The 21,829-nt window shown below is 38.3% G+C and overlaps 2 protein-coding genes across 3 annotated transcripts in view; one reads left to right on the forward strand and one right to left on the reverse strand.

The window, feature by feature from the left end:
* The first annotated feature begins 3,292 nt into the window (after window positions 1–3,292).
* LOC126471529 (peptidyl-prolyl cis-trans isomerase NIMA-interacting 1-like) overlaps window positions 3,293–21,829 on the forward strand; it is a 29,753-nt gene continuing 11,216 nt past the window's right edge. Inside the window, exon 1 of one of the 2 annotated variants that reach the window (XM_050099756.1) lies at window positions 3,293–3,382. The gene's annotated coding sequence lies outside the window, so the exon portion shown is untranslated. Of the gene's footprint in view, window positions 3,383–3,424; window positions 3,562–21,829 lie in introns of those variants that run through there. The other variant, XM_050099757.1, reaches the window with a different exon arrangement.
* On the reverse strand, window positions 7,397–7,927 carry LOC126470694 (uncharacterized). Its single transcript, XM_050098695.1, has one exon. It carries the CDS (start codon window positions 7,925–7,927, stop codon window positions 7,397–7,399), a length of 531 nt encoding a protein of 176 aa, XP_049954652.1.

Consider the following 21,829-nt stretch of genomic DNA (forward strand, 5'->3'; position numbering starts at 1 on the left):
CAAGGGCGATTTACTTGAGGACAGTATTATGGAAATGGAAGAGAATGTAGATGAAGATGAAATGGGAGATATGATACTGTGTGAAGGGTTTGACAGAGCACTGAAAGATCTGAGTCGAAACAAGGCCCCCGGAGTAGACAACATTCCATTAGAATTACTGACGGCCTTGGGAGAGGCAGCCCTGACAAAACTCTACCATCTGGTGAGCAAGATGTATGAGACAGTCAAAATACCCTCAGACTTTAAGAAGAATATAATAATTCCAATCCCAAAGAAAACAGGTGTTGACAGATGTGAAATTTACCGAACTATCTGTTTTAAGTAATGGTTACAAAATACTAATGTGAATTCTTTACAGAAGAATGGAAAAACTGATAGAAGCCGACCTTGGGGAAGATCAGTTTGGATTCCGTAGAAATGTTGCAACACGTGAGGCAATACTGGCCCTAAGACTTATCTTAGAAGATAGATTAAGGAAAGGCAAACTTACGTTTCTAGCATTTGTAGACTTAGAGAAAGCTTTTGACAATGTTGGCTGGAATACTCTCTTTCAAATTCTGAAGGTGGCAGGGGCAAAATACAGGGAGCGAAAGGCTATTTACAATTTGTACAGAAACCAGATGGCAGTTATAAGAGTCGAGAGGCATGAAAGGGAAGCAGTGGTTGGGAAGGGAGTGAGACAGGGTTGTAGCCTATCCCCGATGTTATTCAATCTGTACATTGAGCAAGCAGTTAAGGAAACAAAAGAAAAATTTGGAGTAAGAATTAAAATCCATGGAGAAGAAATAAAAACTTTGAGGTTCGCTGATGACACCGTAGTTCTGTCAGAGACAGCAAAAGACCTGGAAGAGCAGTTGAACGGAATGGGCAGTGTCTTGAAAGGAGGACGTAAGATGAACATGAACAAAAGCAAAACGAGAATAATGGAATGTAGTCGAATTAAGTTGGGTGATGCTGAGGGAATTAGATTAGGTAATGAGACACTTAAAGTAGTAAATGAGTTTTGCTATTTGGGGAGCAAAATAACTGCTGATGGTTGAAGTAGAGAGGATATAAAATGTAGACTGGCAATGGCAAGGAAGCGTTTCTGAAGAAAAGAAATTTGTTAACATCGAGTATAGATTTAAGTGTCAGGAAGTCGTTTCTGAAAGTATTCTTATGGAGGTAGCCATGTACAGAAGTGAAACGTGCACAGTAAATAGTTTGGACATGAAGAGAATAGAAGTTTTCGAAATGTGGTGCTACAGAAGAATGCTGAAGATTAGATGGGTTGATCACATAACTAATAAGGAGGTACTGAATATAACTGGGGAGAAGAGAAATTTGTGGCACATCTTGACTAGAAAAAGGGATCGGTTGGTAGGACATGTTCTGAGGCTTCAAGGGATCACCAATTTAGTATTGGGGGGCAGTGTGGAGGGTAAAAATCGTAGAGGGGGACCAAGAGATGAATACACTATGCAGATTCAGAAGGATGTAGGTTGCAGTAGGTACTGGGAGATGAAGCTTGCACAGGATAGAGTAGCATGGAGAGCTGCTGTGCATATTCTGGACAATATTATGACAAATCCTATATCATGTAGATGATGAAAAGGATGATAATAAATGAAATGAAATGCATCAAACCAGTTTCTGGACTCAAGACCACAACAACAACAACAGGGATACAATTACTTAATATGTTACCACCTACAGCACACAGTTCATTACAGAATGTCTTCAGAAACATTACAAAAAGGTGGCTTCAACAAAACGCCTTCTATACGATGGAAGAATTTAAAATATGTAATAAAAATGATATAATCTACTAAAGCTGCTGTTAAGATGTGATCGCTACATTATCTTGAGCTATTCCGAAAATGTTATTATATCATACTGTTGCGTTTTATTTTCATAATGAGTAACATCTATATCTCATTTACATTTGTTAAAGTGTTTTTCTCAGCATGTGTGGTGTGTTACACATACAGTTTCTCCTTTTGTCACTTTGCATGACGCGTTTATATTTAATGATTACTGAATGTGTCTAGTATAAACCATACATATTCCTTGAACATGTTAAAACGGTGTGACTTATTATGTAGCTATGTATGACATCAGTTGCATGGAAAATGCTTAAAGATGGATCAATAAATCAAATCAAATCATGATTGTGCTGTGGTCGGAATTTTGTTAGTAATAGTTTGGTATTAATTAGCTAAACAGCTGGTAATTTCTAGTATTAACACACCTTTCATTACCAGTTGTAATTAACGAAACATCATTCCACGATTTTTCTCACCATTAACCTTGCACAATATTCGCCAACGCCACAGAGGACACAAATTCAAAAGTTTCAGTTCAAGTTAAGCAGAAAACACACGCTACACTGCAAGCATTCTGTATCCAAGGTTTTAATGACGTCCACAGTACAAATTAGGTCTACATACACAAAATATAAAATTTCATTGCGAATCTTGGTTTTGTGGTGTTATGAATACTCATTTCGTATTTCACTGGTGCACAACGTTTACGCTGCCATAGACTTCATATTCACATATTCAATTAATTCCACACTAAAACTTTAAAAAACACGAAATATTAAACATCAAAGTGTATCATGGTTTTGTAGGGATAAAAGGAGGCAACACACAAAGTTTCATGGTTTGCTGAATTGGTACGTTTTGTGGCTTTTGCAGCTCCCAGACGTTTCGTGGCGAATATTCCTTTCGTTTCTCTAATCATTTACTGACATACAAATGTTTTCTAAACGTCAGAACTTAATTTTCAGTCTATTCGCGCCGCGCGTTTTCATTGGCTGATAGAAACTTGGTTCTCATTGGTTGATTGCACTGTCATGACTTACGTTTGGAATGGAATGTATCCGAGAGAATAAGAGCACGTACAGTGGTGCCACATTTTGCTAAATCACTGAAAGGTGAAGCTGGTCGTACTTCGTGACACCACAACCTTATCCCACCAATGAATAACATCGTTCAACTTCTCCTTGGCTTTATTTTCTACTGCTTATAAAAAATAGTTGGTAAGAGCTCATTGCATGCAAATTCTGAAATGCATGATGCTGCTGAAATTCCTGAACTATATGCAACAAGTCTATGAAAACATTGTTTTTGAAAGACAAATAACGAAAATTGTCCTTTTAGACTATCATTATTACACAGGTATAGGGAAAATCAGTTAACCTCTAGAAGTTAAGAGGAAAGAGAAGCATCTCGAAACTGAAATGAGCATCATAAAATCATTTCTGAACGCACCCGGATTATATGAACTCTTCCATTGCGCAGTGACTGCCACAAATACTCTGCACACTCGAAGAACTAACGTGGACGGGTAAAGGTCGTAAACTACGATCAGCGCAGAAGCTGCGTTATATACGGTACCAGTAAGTTAAGATGGCAGCAAAAGTTGATTAATTTTCGGTCTTAACTGGTAGACATATTAATGACGTAGGCCAAAGCATACCTTACGAGAGATATCTGTTACAGTCTCCGGCATTTATATACAATTATTTCATACCAGAATTCGTTTTTCACACGAACTAGCAGCAGTTGTAGTATACCAGTGAGTACTTGTTACAGATAGTTGTAAGAAATACCAGCAGCTAACTGTTCTTGGTTTCAGTGATATTCGTCTTGTGGTCTCTTCTGATGTTTTACCTCTTATGATGTTTTATAGAGTACTGCCATAATGCATTTTATAGATCCTTCATGTCAGTATTTGCTTGCTCTCTGAGTATTGGAGGGGAAAGGATTGTACCTTGTGATGATTTTACATTTTTATTTTTTTATACTATGTACATTGTTTATAAGAAATTTGAAAATTTACCCCCTCACAGGCAGCCATTGTAGATAATGTTGAGCAACAGTTAGGCTAACTCCAATAATTACGTCATTACTCACCAATAAAGAATTCAGTGATACTTGTGCCAAGGTGCAACCAATACTTTCACCTTGGGACAATGGTGGTTCTACAATGGCACACAATAATATTTTTCAATTTCTTTGTTTTATGAATGAAAGAATAATATTGAAATTAGATAGTACATGTTTCTTGATTAGGTCCAAACACAAAAGTTATTTTACCTTCAAACAAGAGATCGTGGGAGTAAAATATTGAGTGAATGAAACCCGCAACACACCAGTGGAATTATATGTTTATTTATTAGTCGTTCAGCATGTTTACCACGCAACTGGCTTCGTCAAAATACATTTTACATATTTCATATAAGTAGAGTTATTACTAATTTTTACATTAGACAGTATGCATACATATACATACATCTTTTAGTAGTTAGTAATTTGTACATTTTACTCACATCATCATTTTACATATACACAAATACATATAAATACATAAACTTCTTGGTAATCAGACAGTTTCAGCAATAACCATTATACAGTTTATGTTCATGAATTAATTATATGATTTTACACATTTAGTTAATGATAGTTACATTATTTCATTGTCTATACAATCCTTTCAGATTACTTCCAAGATCTTCTTCAATTGAGTAATGTGCTTTATTTTTGAGCCATGCGCCTAATACCTCCTTAAATTTAAGGTGGGTGAGGGTTTGACCTATTGTGGCAGTTTATTATATAACTTTAGACTTAGGTGTTTGTGACTGTTGCGTGTCTGTGACAGCCTAAAATATGGTATATCAAGCATGCAATTGTTGCGAGTGCTGTGCAAATGTAAATTCTTTCTCTGTGTAAATTGTTGTATATTTTCTTTTACGTATATTAAGCAGTTATACGTATAGAGACTTGGGAGTGTAATTATGTTTAATATACTGAAGTGCTCCTTACCGCTTTCTCTTGGACCCAAGCCTTGTAAACATCTAATTGCTTTTTCTTTGCCATTTGAATACACAGTTTGTGCCTTGTGAATTACCCCATAACAGCATCCCATATTGTAGCCATGACTGAAAGCATGCATAGTAGCAAAGCATCAATAAACTTTTGCTGACAGAATTTCTTACTATATACAGCAGGAATATTACGCGTGCAACTTTGCGTGTCAGATAGCTTACATGGTCATCCCATGAGAACCTTTGGTTTATTTTTAGTCCCAGTAGTTTGACACTGTGATTCTCTGCTTTCCATACCTTCAGATTAAAATAAATTTCCTCTGTTTTTGTGTTGTTTATACATAACTCGTTAGCAATAGACCATACCGTACATTTTTCAAAAAGTTCATTATTTTTGTTTACCACCTCTTGCATACTCTCACCTGTGGAGATCATGGTCTTATCATCAGCATATAAAACATTTTTGCAGGCTATATAGTTTGAGAAGTCATTAACATGGATAATAAAGAGGAAGGGTCCAAGAACTGAGCCCTGTGGAATTCCTCTCTTAATTTTCATTAAATCTGACCTTTCATTGTTCACATATACTGACTGTTGCCTGTTATTTAGGTATGACTTAATCAAATTAAGTGTTTTGCCTGGAGTACCATAATAGTCTAATTTTTTAACAATTGTTTCATGTGATACTGAATCAAATGCTTTGCTTAAGTCTATGAGTATTGCACAGATGGTCAGTTTCCTTTCAAAAACGTTGTGGATTTCAGTTATCAGGCTTTCAATAGTTTTTATTAGTAGTTCCTTCACTATGTTATTACGATTAACAGTGCTGATGTCCTCAACTTTAGGGAATATAAAATGGACCATTCATTTTATTAAGAACTTCACTGTTAATCTTGTTCTGTATTTTCTAAAACTATTCCAGCATAGTAAACATAAGATCTGTCACTGATGTCAAACATGAATAGGACCCAACTGCTTTGAGAACAAGAGAGTATTTATTTATTTATCCATCTTTAAGCATTTACATGCAATCGATGTCGTCATGAGTAATGCACAATTTACATATTAAGAAATTTAACTATTGTGAGGTATCACACAAAGCTAAAGTGTACATTTTAAAAGAACATACATAATAAAGGAATACATTTGATATACAAAGATATCCCACATAACTATAGTGTGCATTTTAAAGAATGTGCATAGTAAAAGAATACATTTCATACATAAGGATTTCTCCACATGTTTAACAGTTAAATGTGGAACTACAGAGACAAAAAAAGCTTAGGAAGAGGTACAAACAGAGTTGAAAGTTGTTTCGTAAGTCAGGTCTATTTTTGAAGAGTTTTCAAATTCTTTAACACTGTAAAAAGCTTTGTCTTTCAGCCATTTTTTAGTCTTACTTTTAAATATGTTAAGAGAGACACAATGTTCCTGCACAGGTAATGTGTTGAAAAGCCTTATTCCCATGTATTCATAACTGTCTTGTGTTTTCTTGAGTCGAGTTGTTGGTATGTCTATCTTAAATGTTTGACGATGGTTATGATTATGAATGGACTGCCTAAGGTTGTAACTGTTAAAGTTTTCTTTTATGTACAAAAGGCAGCTGTATATAAAAAGAGAAGGGACTGTCATTATCTGTAATTCTTTGAAGTATGGCCTACATGATATGTTGTTTTTGGTAATCCCAGAGATAGTCCTGATGGCTTTCATCTGCCAAATAAAAATTTTCCTGGACCATGGAGAATTACCCCATAGAAGAATATCATAGCTAATATGGCAATGAAAGAATGCGTAATAGGAATTAATCAGCAGGCTTTCAGAAACACAGGTGCATAATTTTTTCTTTAGATAGATAACTCGTGAAAGCTTTCGAGATATGTTGCCTATGTGACTCTGCCAGGTTAATTTCGTATCTAAGTATATGCGAAGAAGTTTGGTAGAAGTGTACTCAATATCAGCATTGGATAAGCTGAAGGATATATTTACAGTCTTTTCATAGTTAATTGCTAACTCATTGGCTTTGAACCACATATTGGATAATCTGAGAAAATCTTTACTTTGCTCCTTCAGTTTATTTATGTCCTTCTCTGAATTGATGAAAGTTGTATCATCTGTGTAAAATACAGATTTGCATGGCATATTGCTGGGCAGGTCATTTATAAATATTATAAACAGTAATGGCCCAAGTGTTGATCCTTCAGATAAAAAGGAAGATGAGAAATCCTCTTCTTTGAAAGAGGAATCAAACATTTTACCTCCAGAGCTACTGCTAAGCTAAGAAATTTTTTTCATCATCATCATCACCATCAGAAGAAGAAGAAAAGGAAGATAAACCTGCTTTGCCATTTTAGGGCTTCTTTCTTCGAGTAAGACTTCTTTTTCTTATTTTTCTCCTCTTCAATTCTTTGTTTCTCTGATGTATCAGTGACAATCATATGCCTTCCATGTTTTCTTCTTCTACCACAAGTTTTCATGGGAAGTGCTCTTGGGAGTGAACAGATGTGTTCTGGAGTAACAGAGACAGACGGTTGCAATGAAGGACCGCTTAGAAAAGACATTTCTTCTCTTGTCTCTTCTCTGTTATTTTCATTCTGGTGACTGGATTTCACCAGCTCTTCCAGGATATGGCTTCTTTGTCATTTCTGCAGGTGAGAATTCATCTTCTCTGAACACCTCTTCATTGAATGGCCAGCTGCCAGTAAACCTGAAACCAGCAGTTTTATTGTTTGTAGTGAAAACCAAAGGAAATGCCCTGCCCATTAGTGCAGAAACATCATAAATAGAAACTGTCTTTCTAGGACTACTGAGCATCCAGTCCCTGCATGCGTTATTATAGTGTGTCTTCATGGGGTCAAAGGCGGTCCTATCCAATGGCTGTAATTTGTGGCTGGTATGGGGAGGGAAAGTCAAAATGATGATACCAGTTTCCTTAGCCAGATTTATTGCTTCCGGTGAGAGATGACTTTCATGGTTGTCCATAATAAGCAGTACCTCAGTGCCCAGAGAGAGTTTCACTATGGAAATGAAATGTTTTAGAAATTTCATAGAAAGTTTGGCATTGGACCATCTACGAGAAGCAGCCATACCAAGAGTGCCAGGTGGTGCATTATTTAACATCTGATCCTTGTAATGAACCCTTGGAAATATAATGGCTGGTGGAATAAATGATCATGCAGCACCCATGCAGGCTATCATTGTAACATTACTTCCTTCTTCCCCTGAAGTAGCTGCTCCAATTTGTTTGGCTTTTATATTGCCAATTACATGCAATGGTTTGTATACTGCAGAAAACCCTGTTTCATCAAGATTCCACACTTTTTGAGGTTGTAGACCATACCTGGAATAAACTTCTTGAAGTTTCTTTTAAAAAATTGATATATTGCATTTTTTGAAAGATACCATTCAGCCTGGACCAGTTGACTCCAGTTTCCTTAGGGAAATTATGTTCTTGTAAGACATCTGAAAGGTTCTATACCATTGTCTTCCAGCCAATTCCTGTTCCTCCCATGACCCTGATTAGGAGGCTAACTTCTTCAAATCATCCACATTCACACCAAAGTTCCATTCTGTTGTCCTTACTGCATAAGAAAGATGTTCTTTCTCTTGTTCAATGGTGAAGACTTTTTGTGTAGCATTGGTGCCTACATATTTGAAATGATTTTAACCAGACAATTTGTGTTTTTCGATGTGCCTAGTGAGAGTACTTTTTGACACTCACTTCAGCTGCTTCTTGTACAGATCATTTTCACATGGTAACCTCACTGGCAGCTGCCCCTGTACATTCTGCAACTGGTTTCTCTCTTTTTCTTCTCGCCTTACTTCTGCTGATCTGAAAAGAAAACTGAACATAAGTGAACTTTAGATGAAACATATGGTTGTATTTTGGGACATGTCCCAGTATGCAACCAGAATAGAGACCCAATGTAAAACCAAGTACACAATAAAAGAAAACAGCATTCTAAAACACAATTCTAATACACAATTATATGTTTATCACTTAGGGCATCAATAGCTTAATTAAACAATTCCATACAAAACTATATTTAAGAAATATCAATAGTGATGCTTACATTTTATTTATATCTTCTATGGATGATAGCTAAATTGTACATTGAAACATGAAAATCTGTAAAATTACTCCTCAGGCTGCAAACATCATCTAAATACAACACGGCTTCCTATGCTCTCTGAAAAAAGGTCTGCCAGTGTGATTTCATAGTTCTTAGAGTTGCCACTAGAGTGCTCTATTTTTTATGGAAAGTATCCCAAGGGAAGAATTCTCAAGGAGCAATCCTTTCCCTTATTTAAGTTTTAATGTGACAATTTCATTATTCTTGTCAGAAACTATATCTTGTTATGTGACTTGTTTGCAGTTAACTTATATCAGAATATAAAAAATAAAGAGGTCATTCATTTTACAGCACGTGTTGTTAGGATGGCCCCCCTTTAATTTTAAGTGCATATGCCATCAGCATTGTCATCCTGTTGCCATGCCTTTGACTGTGAAGTCTGATTATGTGGAAGAATTGCTATGAATATGCTACCAGTAGTACGTCTGTGGATTGATGAGTCCTTGAACATGGACCTAAGTATGACCATTTCGATAAATTGTAGCCTATTTTCACATAAATTTGAAAATAGCTTCACAGTCGTAACTATACGGCAATGAAAACATTAGCAAAGCAAGCACAGCTCCATATTCTGGCCCAGGCGGGCCAATCAAGATTGGCTGACCATCGAGTCATCCTGTGCCAGTGGCATCATTCAGCTGATGTATGGAGGGGCATACCCAGCACACTGCTCTCCCGGTTATTGTCAGCTTTCTTGACCTTTGAGTCACAACTTCTGACTCAAGTAGCTCCTCAGTTGGCATCATGAGGTTGAGCGTACCCCGTTCCAGTTCTCCCACCAAGAAAAAATACTTGGCAGTACTGGCAATCGAACCTGGGTATAAGAGTCAGATATGCTAGCCACTGAGCTACATAGGCGGTCATATACTGAAGCACCAAAGAATCTGGTATAGGCATGCATATTCAAATATAGATATATGTAAACAGGAAGAATATGCTGCTGTGGTTGGCAACACCTATCTAAGATAACAAGTGCCTGGCGCTGTTGTTGGATTGGTTACTGCTGCTAGGATGGCATATTATCAAGATTTAAGTGATGTTGAATGTGATGTTGTAGTTGTCACACGAGTGATGGGACACAGCATTCCAAGGTAGCAATGAAGTGAGTATTTTCCAGTATGATCATTTCATGAGTGTACCGTGAATGTCAGGAATCTGGTAAAACACCAAATCTCTGACATTGCTGTGGCCAGAAAAAGATTCTGCAAGTGTGGGACCAATGATGACTGAAGAGAAAATGTTCAATTTGACAGAAGTGCAACCCTTGCGCAAATTGCTGCAGATTTCAATGCTGGGCCATCAACAAGTGTCAACAAGCGAGCCATTCAACTAGACATCATCATTATGGGCTTTTGAAGCCAAAGGCCCACTCGTGTAGCCTTTATGACTGCATGACAAAAAGCTTTCCCCCTTGCCTGGGCCCATCGGCAGTGACATTGGACTCTTGATGAGTGGAAACTTGCCTGGTTGGACAAGTCTTGTTTCAAATTGTATCAAGTGATGGATGTGTACGGGTATGGAGACAACCTCATGAATCCATGGACTCTGCATGTCAGTTGAACTGTTCAAGCTGATGGAGGCTCTGTAATGGTGTAGGGCATGTGGAGTTGGAGTGATATGGGACCCCTGATACATCTAGGTATGACTCTGACAGGTGGCATGAACGTAAGCAACCTGTCTGATCACCTGCATCCATTAATGTCCATTGTGCATTCCGACAGACTTGGGCAATTCCAGCAGGACTATGCGACACCCCACACATCAAGAATTGCTACAGAGTGGCTCCAGGAACACTCATCTGAGTTTAAAAACTTACGCTGGCCACCAAACTCCACAGACATGAAAATTACTGAGCATATCTTGGATGCCTTGCCACATGCTGTTCAGAAGAGATCTCCCCCCCTTGCACTCTTATGGAATTATGGACAGCCCTGCAGGATTCATGCTGTCAGTTCCATCCAGCACTATGTCAGACATTAGTTGAGCCCATGCCACGTCATGCTACGTCACTTCTGCATGCTCGCAGGGGCCCCAGAAGATATTAGGCAGGTCTACCAGTTACTTTGGTTCTTCTGTGTATGATCTCCTTTTTCCAGTGCCCATAAAACCATTTATATTTTGAGCTGTTGCTTATTCTGTGTGTTTTTTTGGGATGGAAACCAGCCTATTGTTTGCACAAAAATATTAAGTTTTGAGTCTTTTCCATTTTCTTATTACTTTGGAAACAGATAAGAGTGATGAGATTGAATGGTGTTTCTCTCAGATGCCTTTTTTTTATGAAGAGCCATGACTTTAGCACATTATTTAAGAAATAATGTTTTGTGTCAAGTGAAGAAACAAACTAATATTTGGCACTTTCACTTAGACTTTCTTGCAAACTGAGAATGATCTGCAAAAAAATTAAAATTCGTGTGTTAGTCCGAGTACTGCAGTTAACATCAGTAGCTTCCTTGATGGATAGACTATCCATTAGACAGGCATAGAATACTAGCCTCTACAGACTTCTGTCTGATAATACTTGGTTTCAGCTGACTCAAGTATTCCAAATGAGAAACAGGAGACATGCTGTGTACCCACTTGCTGTTCTAGTTTCATAATTCTGTGCGAATATTTAAACTAGGCCTCTTTCAAAAACAGTATTGTCTTTTTATTTTGAATTCTCTCCAAGCATTCAATACAACACAATCCAGACAGACATCGGGGGCATGATGAGCTGTTGAGCTGCATGGCAAGTGGATTTCTGCTGACTCCTTGTGAAACTATGGCAAATGTGGTTGACATCTGTGTCAGACACTCGGAGAGGGCTCGGCGATTTGCCTTTACACAAACAACCTGTTTCTCAGAATTATTCATGCCATTGTCTATTGCTCTGTACTGTGGGAGGATCCACACCATACCTAACATGAGAGGCCTGTTGAATAGTTATTACTGACCCACATTACGCAAAATGTAGATCACAAAATTCTTTCTGTTGTTGTGAAAACATTTTTACCAGAACTGAAGTGGGTGCACACTGCTGCTGCCTAGTGGGAACCATGTAAAACTGGAGAGTTTGCTCTTTCCAATGGTATGCTGTTCATGCACATATCTCAAATAACATAATAGTTATGATTTTCTTTAAATTGGATGATTCTTTTTGATACAACCTGAATATCAGAGTGAGGAGGGTTCGAAAGGATGTCATACATCAGAAAAGTGAGTCAGAAGGTAGAAGGTCAGAATACATAGACAAGGACATCTACAAGTGCTAGTGAGGATATGTTCAGAAAATTCTGTGAAAGGAAGGTAGATAGACTGCAGGAAGAGAAAGAGTGTGGTGAGACTAAAAACCACTAAATAAAGAGCAAAGGGTAAATATGAAGGTACTAAGAGCTGTGGGAATGGCCTTGCTGCAGTGGTAACACCGGTTCCTGTCATATCACCAAAGTTAAGTACTGTCAGGCAGGGCTAGCACTTGAATGGGTGACCATCCTGCCTGCTGAGCACTGTTGGCAGGTGGGGAGCACTCAGCTCTTGTGAGGCAAACTGAGAAGCTACTTGATTGAGAGTAGTGGCTCTGGTCTCGTAAACTGACATACGGCTGGGAGAGCGGTGAGCTGACCACATGCCCCCCCCCCCCCCCCCCCCTGTATCTGCATCCAGTGACGCCTGTGAGCTGAGGATGACCTGGCGGCCAGTCGGTACTGTTGGGCCTTCCAAGGACTTTATGGACAGAGTTTAGTTTAAGAGCTGTGGGAGGATGAGAAATGAAAATAAGAGAAGTGATTCAGAATGAGACAAAGGTAGGTTGACAAAAAGACTAGTGGAAATTGTAATCAGTATGTTGCAATACCATATAAGATTTTAGAATGATAATAAATGCTAAGGGAATTAGCATCATGGGAGAAATGGAAGCTAGCATGTTGGAGCATGGGTTTTGTTTGATTGAATGTTTCATGTTGTACTGAACAAAATGACCTGTACTTGGGATGGTCAAGCTAGTTCTACTTATAATATATAAGTCACTTGTATGAGTGTACACTTGGTTCATGCCAACTTCAAAGCAGTATAATGTAAGCAATAAAGTGTGTAGTAGAAAGAGAATGGATACATAATTTTGTGGGAAGCTGCTTATTACTAATAGAAGAGCAGAAAAGGTTTTGGGGTGATATAGGGCCCATGTATTTATTCACAGCCACAGTAAGTCATATAGATCTATTCCAGTTTGAAGTGAAAGAGTATAATAAAATGAAAATGTCTTTGTGGATGTATAGTGTGTGTCTGTATGAGGCAGGGGAGGAGTGTGTAGAGGGTAACCAAATATGGAATAGGATTTGTGTTTTTGGGCTGGATAGGGAGGTAAGGGACTGTCTGTGAGGACCGTGACAAGACCGTCATCATACTGATAGAATGCAGCTATAAAAGTTGAAGGTCACAAAAGGAAGCAATGGTTGAGAAGTGAGTGAGACAGGACTGTAGTTTCTCCCTGGTACTGCTAAATCTACACAATGAGCAGGCAATACGGAACCCAAGGAAAATGTTGGAAAGGGAATTAAAGTTCAGGAAGAAGAAATAAAAACTTTGTGGTTTGCTGATGACATTGCAATTCTGTCAGAGATGGCAAAGGACTTGAAAGAGCAGTTGATCGGAATGGATAATGTCTTGAGTAGATGAAAACTAACAAAAATTACAGCAAGTGATGCTGATAGAAAGAGATTAGGTAATGAGACACAAAAAGTAGTCAATGAGTTATGCTACTTGGGAGAAAAATAACAGACAGTGATCAAAATAGAGAGGGCATAAAATGTACACCGACAATAATAAGAAAAAATTTCTGAAAATGAGGAAATCGTAAACATTGAGTATTAATTTAAGTATTAGTACACCTTTTCTGATGGTATTTGGATGCAGTGTTGTCTTACATGGAAATGAGAGTGAAAGGTGGATGATAAACAATTTGGACAGGCAGAAAATAAAAGCTTTTGAAATATGGTGCTACATAAAAATGTTGAAAATCAGATGGGCAGATTGAGTAACTAATAAGAATGTACTAAATCAAAATGCGGAAAAAGAAATATGTGGCACAACTTTAGTAAAAGAAGCAACTGAGTGAAGCCTCTTGGAATACACAGTGTGGTAATGGAAGGAAGTGTGGAGGTAAAAGCTGTAGAATGAGGCCACAGCTACGTTATGGTAAGTAGGTTAAAACTGATATAGGTTGTAGTAGTTATTCAGAGATGAAGAGGCATGTGCAGGATAGATCACCATGGAGAGCTCTGTCAGACCAGTCTTTGGAATGAAGATCACAACAACAATAATAACAACAACACAATCTGAATAAGTGTTTCAAAATTACAGTGATCAAAAAATATTGTCAAACAACAATTCCAGGCAACATTTGATTGTCATGAAACTGAGTTTTGTTTTGTGTTTACTTCTTCCCTTTCATTGTATATATATCTGTCTTGGATCTTCCAAAGAATAAGATATGTAGCCATAATATGTCAAGCATCTTGCTGTCTAACATGAAAAATAATTGCTGATGCATTTGCTGCTAATAAATTCACATCATGTGCCACATAGCCTGATACAAGCCTTTCTACATAACACTACTTTGGTGGCATGTGCATCAGTTTTGTTGCTTTTATATTCAAACAGCTTTTGAGTTGGTGTCACAGGGATAAGTAGACCTCCTTTCAGATCTTCTCACTAGGGAAAAATTCATTACGGGTCTCCATTTGACTGCTGGTTGAATCACATAATATCCTGATTTGTGGGGCATTAGGATGTGACAGCAGCCTGCAGTTATACTGCTTCTGGTTGACCTTGTCTGACCCACAGAAGGGACAATAACCACATTGTGCAACAAGAACACCGTGATCCCTTTATATTTCTGCCCACCATCCAAGAACAAGTGATGGATTCTACAACATTCTGTGTCATCCCACACTATTTGTAAGAGGCTAGCAGCTATTGGGCTATGTAATTACCTTTCCATATGCAGGCTGCTGTTATCATCACAACCTAAACAGCTGTGTTTGGAGTGGTACCATGACTGGGAAATATTGACTGCTAATGGATGGCAGCCCACTGTGTTCATAAACGAATTGCCATTCTGCACTATCCTGGATGACCATAGTCGATGAGTGTGGCAGTAATCTGGGGAGAGGCTTCCAGTCATGCCTGGAATTGATTAAGGGAACTCTGATGGTACAGTGGTGCATCACAGACATCCCGCATCCTCATATGTTACACCTCAAGTGACAGTACTGTGACACCATTGTTCTGTTCTGAGACTTCCATCATGAGTTAAGAAATTTCTAAAAAGGCACAGATTGGGATTCGGACATCGGAAGGTTGATGCTTGTGCAGAAAAATATTACATAATATGGTGCTGGACTTGGTACCAGTGATGTCAAAGGTGGTAGCACCACTATATAAGGACGGCAGCCATTTGACAATGGCTGAGGAGTACTTGGTCATAAGCTCATGGATTTTAAAATCACTTACTGTGTCTGGAAGCCCATGAGAATTTTTTCACTGTATATCATGATACTGTGTGGACAGTTTTATGTTGGACAAAGTGTGCACACTATTGAACAGCAGAGTATAGAATGCGAGAGGTATTCTGCTTAAGGTATCCTGAGAAATCAGTTATAGCAGAGCAAGATCTTGAAAACAGACACTGAATTATATTTACTGGAATGTCTGCTATTAAAAGGACAAAAGAAACAATCAAGCTTAAAATATCTGTACGTACCATAAAAAAAGAAGGTTGTCTGCAATTAAGCACAGCTTGGGACCCAACCATTGGAAGGCTGAAGGGGGCACAGCAGTCATTTGACCGAAAAATTATCCTGTATAGTGCTGGACTGGGCACCAGTAATGTTACAGGTGGTTGGTACTGCTATGTAAGGACAGCAGCAGCAAACACACCAGTCACTACTTTACAATGGCTGGGGAGTGGTCTGTTCAAAGCTTGTAGATTTTAACCACACTGCTGGTAACATGAGACAATTTTTTTCGTGAATATTTTTCTGTCCAGCTGATTTAAAAGACATGTATAGTATTTACCAGTTACTAGTTTATTATTCCCAAGTTAATCAATGTAGAGAATACTTTTCACGTTCCAGAAACACTGACCGTATGCTTTACAGGAAACACTGTTATATCTGAATGTACTCATCTACACTTGGTAAGAGTATTATGAACTGTCTGCATGATGTTGAGATACTCCCATGGACAGCAATATTCCCAGATCTTTCCATGATAGAACATGCCTCTTCTGATGCAGAAAACACACAAATACATTCACACAGGCACAACTTACATGCTCACACACACACACACACACACACACACACACACACACACACACACACACACACACATGGCCACTGCCTTTGAGCACTGTAGCTGGACTTAGTGTCACACAAAGCTTTCTCACAGTCAATGTTTTATTTATTTATTTTTATTTTTTTTGTCCTGTGAATCTAGAGCTGTACAGTGTAAGAAAAGATATTTGATCAATCTTTAATGACAGATACATTTCCTGGACTTTTACACATATTTTTAACAAGAAGTAATGTAACACAATATATTATTAAGCTGTACAGTTTAAAAATACAGGGCTATTACAAATGATTGAAGCAATTTCATAAATTCACTGTAGCTCCATTCATTGACATATGGTCATGACACACTACAGATACGTAGAAAAACTCATAAAGTTTTGTTTGGCTGAAGCCACACTTCAGGTTTCTGCCGCCAGAGCGCTCGAGAGCGCAGTGAGACAAAATGGCGACAGGAGCCGAGAAAGCGTATGTCATGCTTGAAATGCACTCACATCAGTCAGTCATAACAGTGCAACGACACTTCAGGACGAAGTTCAATAAAGATCCACCAAGTGCTAACTCCATTTGGCGATGGTATGTGCAGTTTAAAGCTTCTGGATGCCTCTGTAAGGGGAAATCAACGGGTCGGCCTGCAGTGAGCGAAGAAACGGTTGAACGCGTGCGGGCAAGTTTCACGCGTAGCCCGCGGAAGTCGACGAATAAAGCAAGCAGGGAGCTAAACGTACCACAGCCGAAAATCTTACGGAAAAGGCTAAAGCAGAAGCCTTACGGTTTACAATTGCTACAAGCCCTGACACCCGATGACAAAGTCAAACGCTTTGAATTTTTGGCGCGGTTGCAACAGCTCATGGAAGAGGATGCGTTCAGTGCGAAACTTGTTTTCAGTGATGAAGCAACATTTTTTCTTAGTGGTGAAGTGAACAGACACAATGTGCGAATCTGGGCAGTAGAGAATCCTCACGCATTCGTGCAGCAAATTCGCAATTCACCAAAAGTTAACGTGTTTTGTGCAACCTCACGGTTTAAAGTTTACGGCCCCTTTTTCTTCTGCGAAAAAAACATTACAGGACACGTGTATCTGGACATGCTGGAAAATTGGCTCATGCCACAACTGGAGACCGACAGCACTGACTTCATCTTTCAACAGGATGGTGCTCCACCGCACTTCCATCATGATGTTCGGCATTTCTTAAACAGGAGATTGGAAAACCGATGGATCTGTCATGGTGGAGATCATGATCAGCAATTCATGTCATGGCCTCCACACTCTCCCGACTTAACCCCATGCGATTTCTTTCTGTGGGGTTATGTGAAAGATTCAGTGTTTAAACCTCTTCTACCAAGAAACATGCCAGAACTGCGAGCTCGCATCAACGATGCTTTCGAACTCATTGATGGGGACATGCTGCGCCGAGTGTGGGAGGAACTTGATTATTGGCTTGATGTCTGCTGAATCACTAAAGGGGCACATATCGGACATTTGTGAATGCCTAAAAAAACTTTTTGAGTTTTTGTATGTGCGTGCAAGGCATTGTGAAAATATCTCAAATAGTAAAGTTATTGTAGAGCTGTGAAATCGCTTCAATCATTTGTAATAACCCTGTACATTCTTAATTGGTGCTATAGTTTTGTTTTTCTAGATGCTCCCTCACTGCATAGAAGCAGTGCTTGATTAAGTAATCTTTCACATTTGTTTTGAAATTGTTTCTCTCCATTATTGTTTTTGTTGACTGGGGTAATGCATTTTACAGTCTGATGCAAGGATGAAGTATGCGTTTCTGTAATAGTGCTGTAATTCTCTTCAAAATGGTTCAAATGCCCCTGAGCACTATGGGACTTAACAGCTGTGGTCATCAGTCCCCTAGAACTTAGAACTGCTTAAACCTAACTAACCTAAAGACATCACACACATCCATGCCCGAGGCAGGATTCGAACCTGCGACCGTAGCAGTCGCACAGTTCTGGACTGTAATTCTCTGGCATACATGTACCTCATTTGTTTGTCTTGTGTGTAGGGAGTGTTACTATTTAATTTTTCTTTTGTAATAATAATTATAGCAACAGCCTTGCCACAGTGGTAACACCATTACTGTAAGATCACCGAAGTCAAGTACTGTTGAGCTTGGCTAGCACTTGGATAGGTGACTATCCCTTCTGCCAAACACTGTTGCCAAGCAGGGTGCACTCATCCCTTGTGAGGCAAATTGAGGAGCTACTTGATTGAGAAGTAGTAGCTCCAGTCATGAAAACTGACAATGGCTGGAGAGCAGTGTGTTGACCACATGCCCCTCCTCTATACCTGCATCTGGTAATGCCTATAGGCTAAGGATGAAACAGCAGTTGGTCAGTACCATTGCGTCTTCTCAGGCCTGTCCAGATGGAACTTAAGACTTTGAGTTGATAAAAATTACATTTTCTAGTATGTAAAGACATGGAAGTGCTGGGATTTTTTTTAAACATTTGCCTGCATGATGATCTTTAGTCTATCTATTCCATTAGAATAATAAGGTTTTCCCATAATCTAAGTGATATCAAACTTGTTCCACAGTTTTCCCAATAAAATAAAATGTTGTGTAGCTAGGTCTTCCCATCAGGTAGACCGGTCACCTGGTCCAAGTCTTTTTAGTTGACTTGCATGTCAATGGGGATAACATTACACCATATTTCAATACCTAGTGAACAAAAGCAAAATATATGCTATAGGCCTGAGATCGTCATATGATGTACAGTTTCTCAGTACTCATTTCATGAAACATGTTTCTCTCAGTTTTCTGTTTATGTAGTCTACATGTGTATCCCATTTTATGTTCTGTTGTGCCCATATACTGAGAAATTTTGTACTTTCTGTTTTTCAAACATTTTGATGTAAGGATTAGGTGGTGTCTTATTCTGGGTGGTGAACATGACACCTGTAACAGTGTTCTTCCAGATTTATGATCAGACTGTTTTGCATTAAAAAAATTTGCAGAATATACTTATTCTTTCTTCTGATATGTCCATGCCATCATCTGCTTAATATGACTCAGTCTGATGTACGCAACATACCATTTTGCATGTACTTACTGCTCACCATGCTTCTAACAGACGGTCAGCAGCATGTTTATGTGATTATCATTTCAAGATTTTGTCTCTAACATTACATATGACAACCAAACTGTTTATATCATGAAATACATGATGAAAGTGAATGACTTTAACAGAATATGTAATCACTTCCATAAAACATTTCTTTACTACCAGTACTTCACTATTGCACTTTTGTAAAACCCAAGGAGATTTGGAAACAAAGGGAATACTCATTGGGAAAAATAAAGAAAATTAAGTTTTGAGTGTAGAAGCAAAGAAAATTAGGGTTAGTGCCCAATTGTCAATGTTACAATCAGACACAGATTGAGTATAGAGAACTAAAGAGAACCCGCACCAAGAATATTACTTGAATGAAGCATCTAGCCCTACTCAGAAGCACGATATTACACGCCAGTTGTATGTATAAGGTATTTTCCAACATTTATCTTAGTGACACCCTCCATTCTAAACCATTACTTTGTTTATTTACTTGAGAATCATTCTCTCAAAGGTGAATGTCATTCCTTAGGGGAGACTTATATGCATCACTTGCAGCCATTTGCTGCTTTTAAATGACAGTTTGATGTTCTCTTTATCTTATAGTTTGAGGTAACAACTGCCTATCAACTGCCATCAATACTCGGTGGTTTGGAGGAATGAGTGAAGAAAACAGGCTTCATACCACCATAAGAAAAAAGTATATGTGTCTGTTTTTAATGGTTATTGTGCTAAAATATTTGTAATGTCTGAATGAGCGTAACTAGGATGGGCATGGAGTAAAATGTGTGTGTAGTCAGATCATATCTATTGCAATTTTATAAGAGTTTTGTTGGGGCAACTTGAGTTACAGATTAATTGCGTACATCCAGTGTGAGCTTTGTATCTTAAGACGCTCATCTAAGTGCTTAATGAGGATATCAGAACAACTGCTAGGGTAATAGGAAAAGGAGCATATGTAATCCTTGGGCAGCTGCTCATGATGTAATCTGTCTGTATTACATTAAAATACCACAATAACTGAGTGTGGTCACATGGAGAAACTGTGTTATTGCTCTCACAAAACCCCTTTGTGTACATGTAGACAACATACATTCCAAGAAGACAGATAATTCTGCTTCTGATATCATGTGTCTGTTATTGGTACTAGTTTATGTAATGTAACACATAGGCAGTCATTTTTCCTTTGCCCAGTACAAGAATGGAATAGGAGAGAAAATCTCTGATATTGATTTGGAGTACCCTCCACAGTACACTCTACAGTGGCTTGCTGAGTACATTTTCTGGTACTTAAAATTACAAAACAGCTGTAAATTATGCTGTATACTTACAGTTAGAAAGCAGCTTTAAACTGATGAGTCACCTATGTCCCAATCTTTTGGTTGTATGTGACATGTTATGTAACAGGCAAGTTTCTGTTTTATACTATTCTATTCTATTCTATGTATACTGCATTGTACTCTCATTGACACATGTTCCTCCTCCACTGACAGTAATACAAGTAAGCAATGCTTCCAATATATCACTCTTGGAATACCATATTTTAAACAATTGTGAAAGATGGAGCAATGGAAGTGACGTGAAGACAATAGAAGCTTTCAGACTGATTGCATAAATGTAAGGATTTAGGAGATGGAGTCTCAATAAATTAATACAAATTGGTATTGTCAGAGACTGCTCAAGATTAGATGGGTGCTGAATTGAATCAGGAATAAAAAGTCTTTATGAAAAACATTGACCAAAAGAAGGAATAGTTTGTCAAGAAAGCCCCTGAGGCATCTAGGAATAGATAATTTGTTAATGAAACTAGCTGTGGAGGATAAAATTTTTAGATGGTGATCAAGATTTGACTACAGTAAGCAGGTTCAAATGGATGTAATATGCAGCAGTTATGATGAGATTAAGAGACTCACACAGGATAGAGTAGCATGAAGAGAAGCATCAAACCAGCCGTCAGACTAAAGATCACAACAAACAGAATTTTATGGCTGAAAACATCTTTTGTGCCAATAACTTTTCTTTAATTAGTGGCAGGCTTGCTCTCTATTTTAGGCAATGGTGAAAAAAGTATAGTGCCCATTTTAAAATTTGATGAAGCCTCAGGCTTCATCCTTAAACTTCAGAATGTAATTTCTGTATATATCAGAATAGATACATCTTTCTCCATTTTCTATGCCAGTGATTAGCCAGCCATGTGCGTCTGAGAACAGTTTTAAGTTCTCCTATTTTGAGCATATTTGTGTGTGTGTGTATTTTGCAAGATGGGAAAAGAGACAGGTTCAGGTGTTACCATGTGTGGATCCAGAGTTTAGTTCTTGCCTCCTCTCCCCCATCCCCCCCCCCCCCCTACACACGTGCAAAATAAAACTTGTCACCACCTCCATATTTAATATGGCAGAGACAGTCAAGATTTTAATTATGATAACAACAAAATATATAAGATCAGGTGCATCTTATAATCAAAATTAACATAAAAAGGTCCCTTGTTTGAT

The sequence above is a fragment of the Schistocerca serialis genome, chromosome 3 (assembly GCF_023864345.2).
Source record: "Schistocerca serialis cubense isolate TAMUIC-IGC-003099 chromosome 3, iqSchSeri2.2, whole genome shotgun sequence".
NCBI lineage: Eukaryota > Metazoa > Arthropoda > Insecta > Orthoptera > Acrididae > Schistocerca > Schistocerca serialis.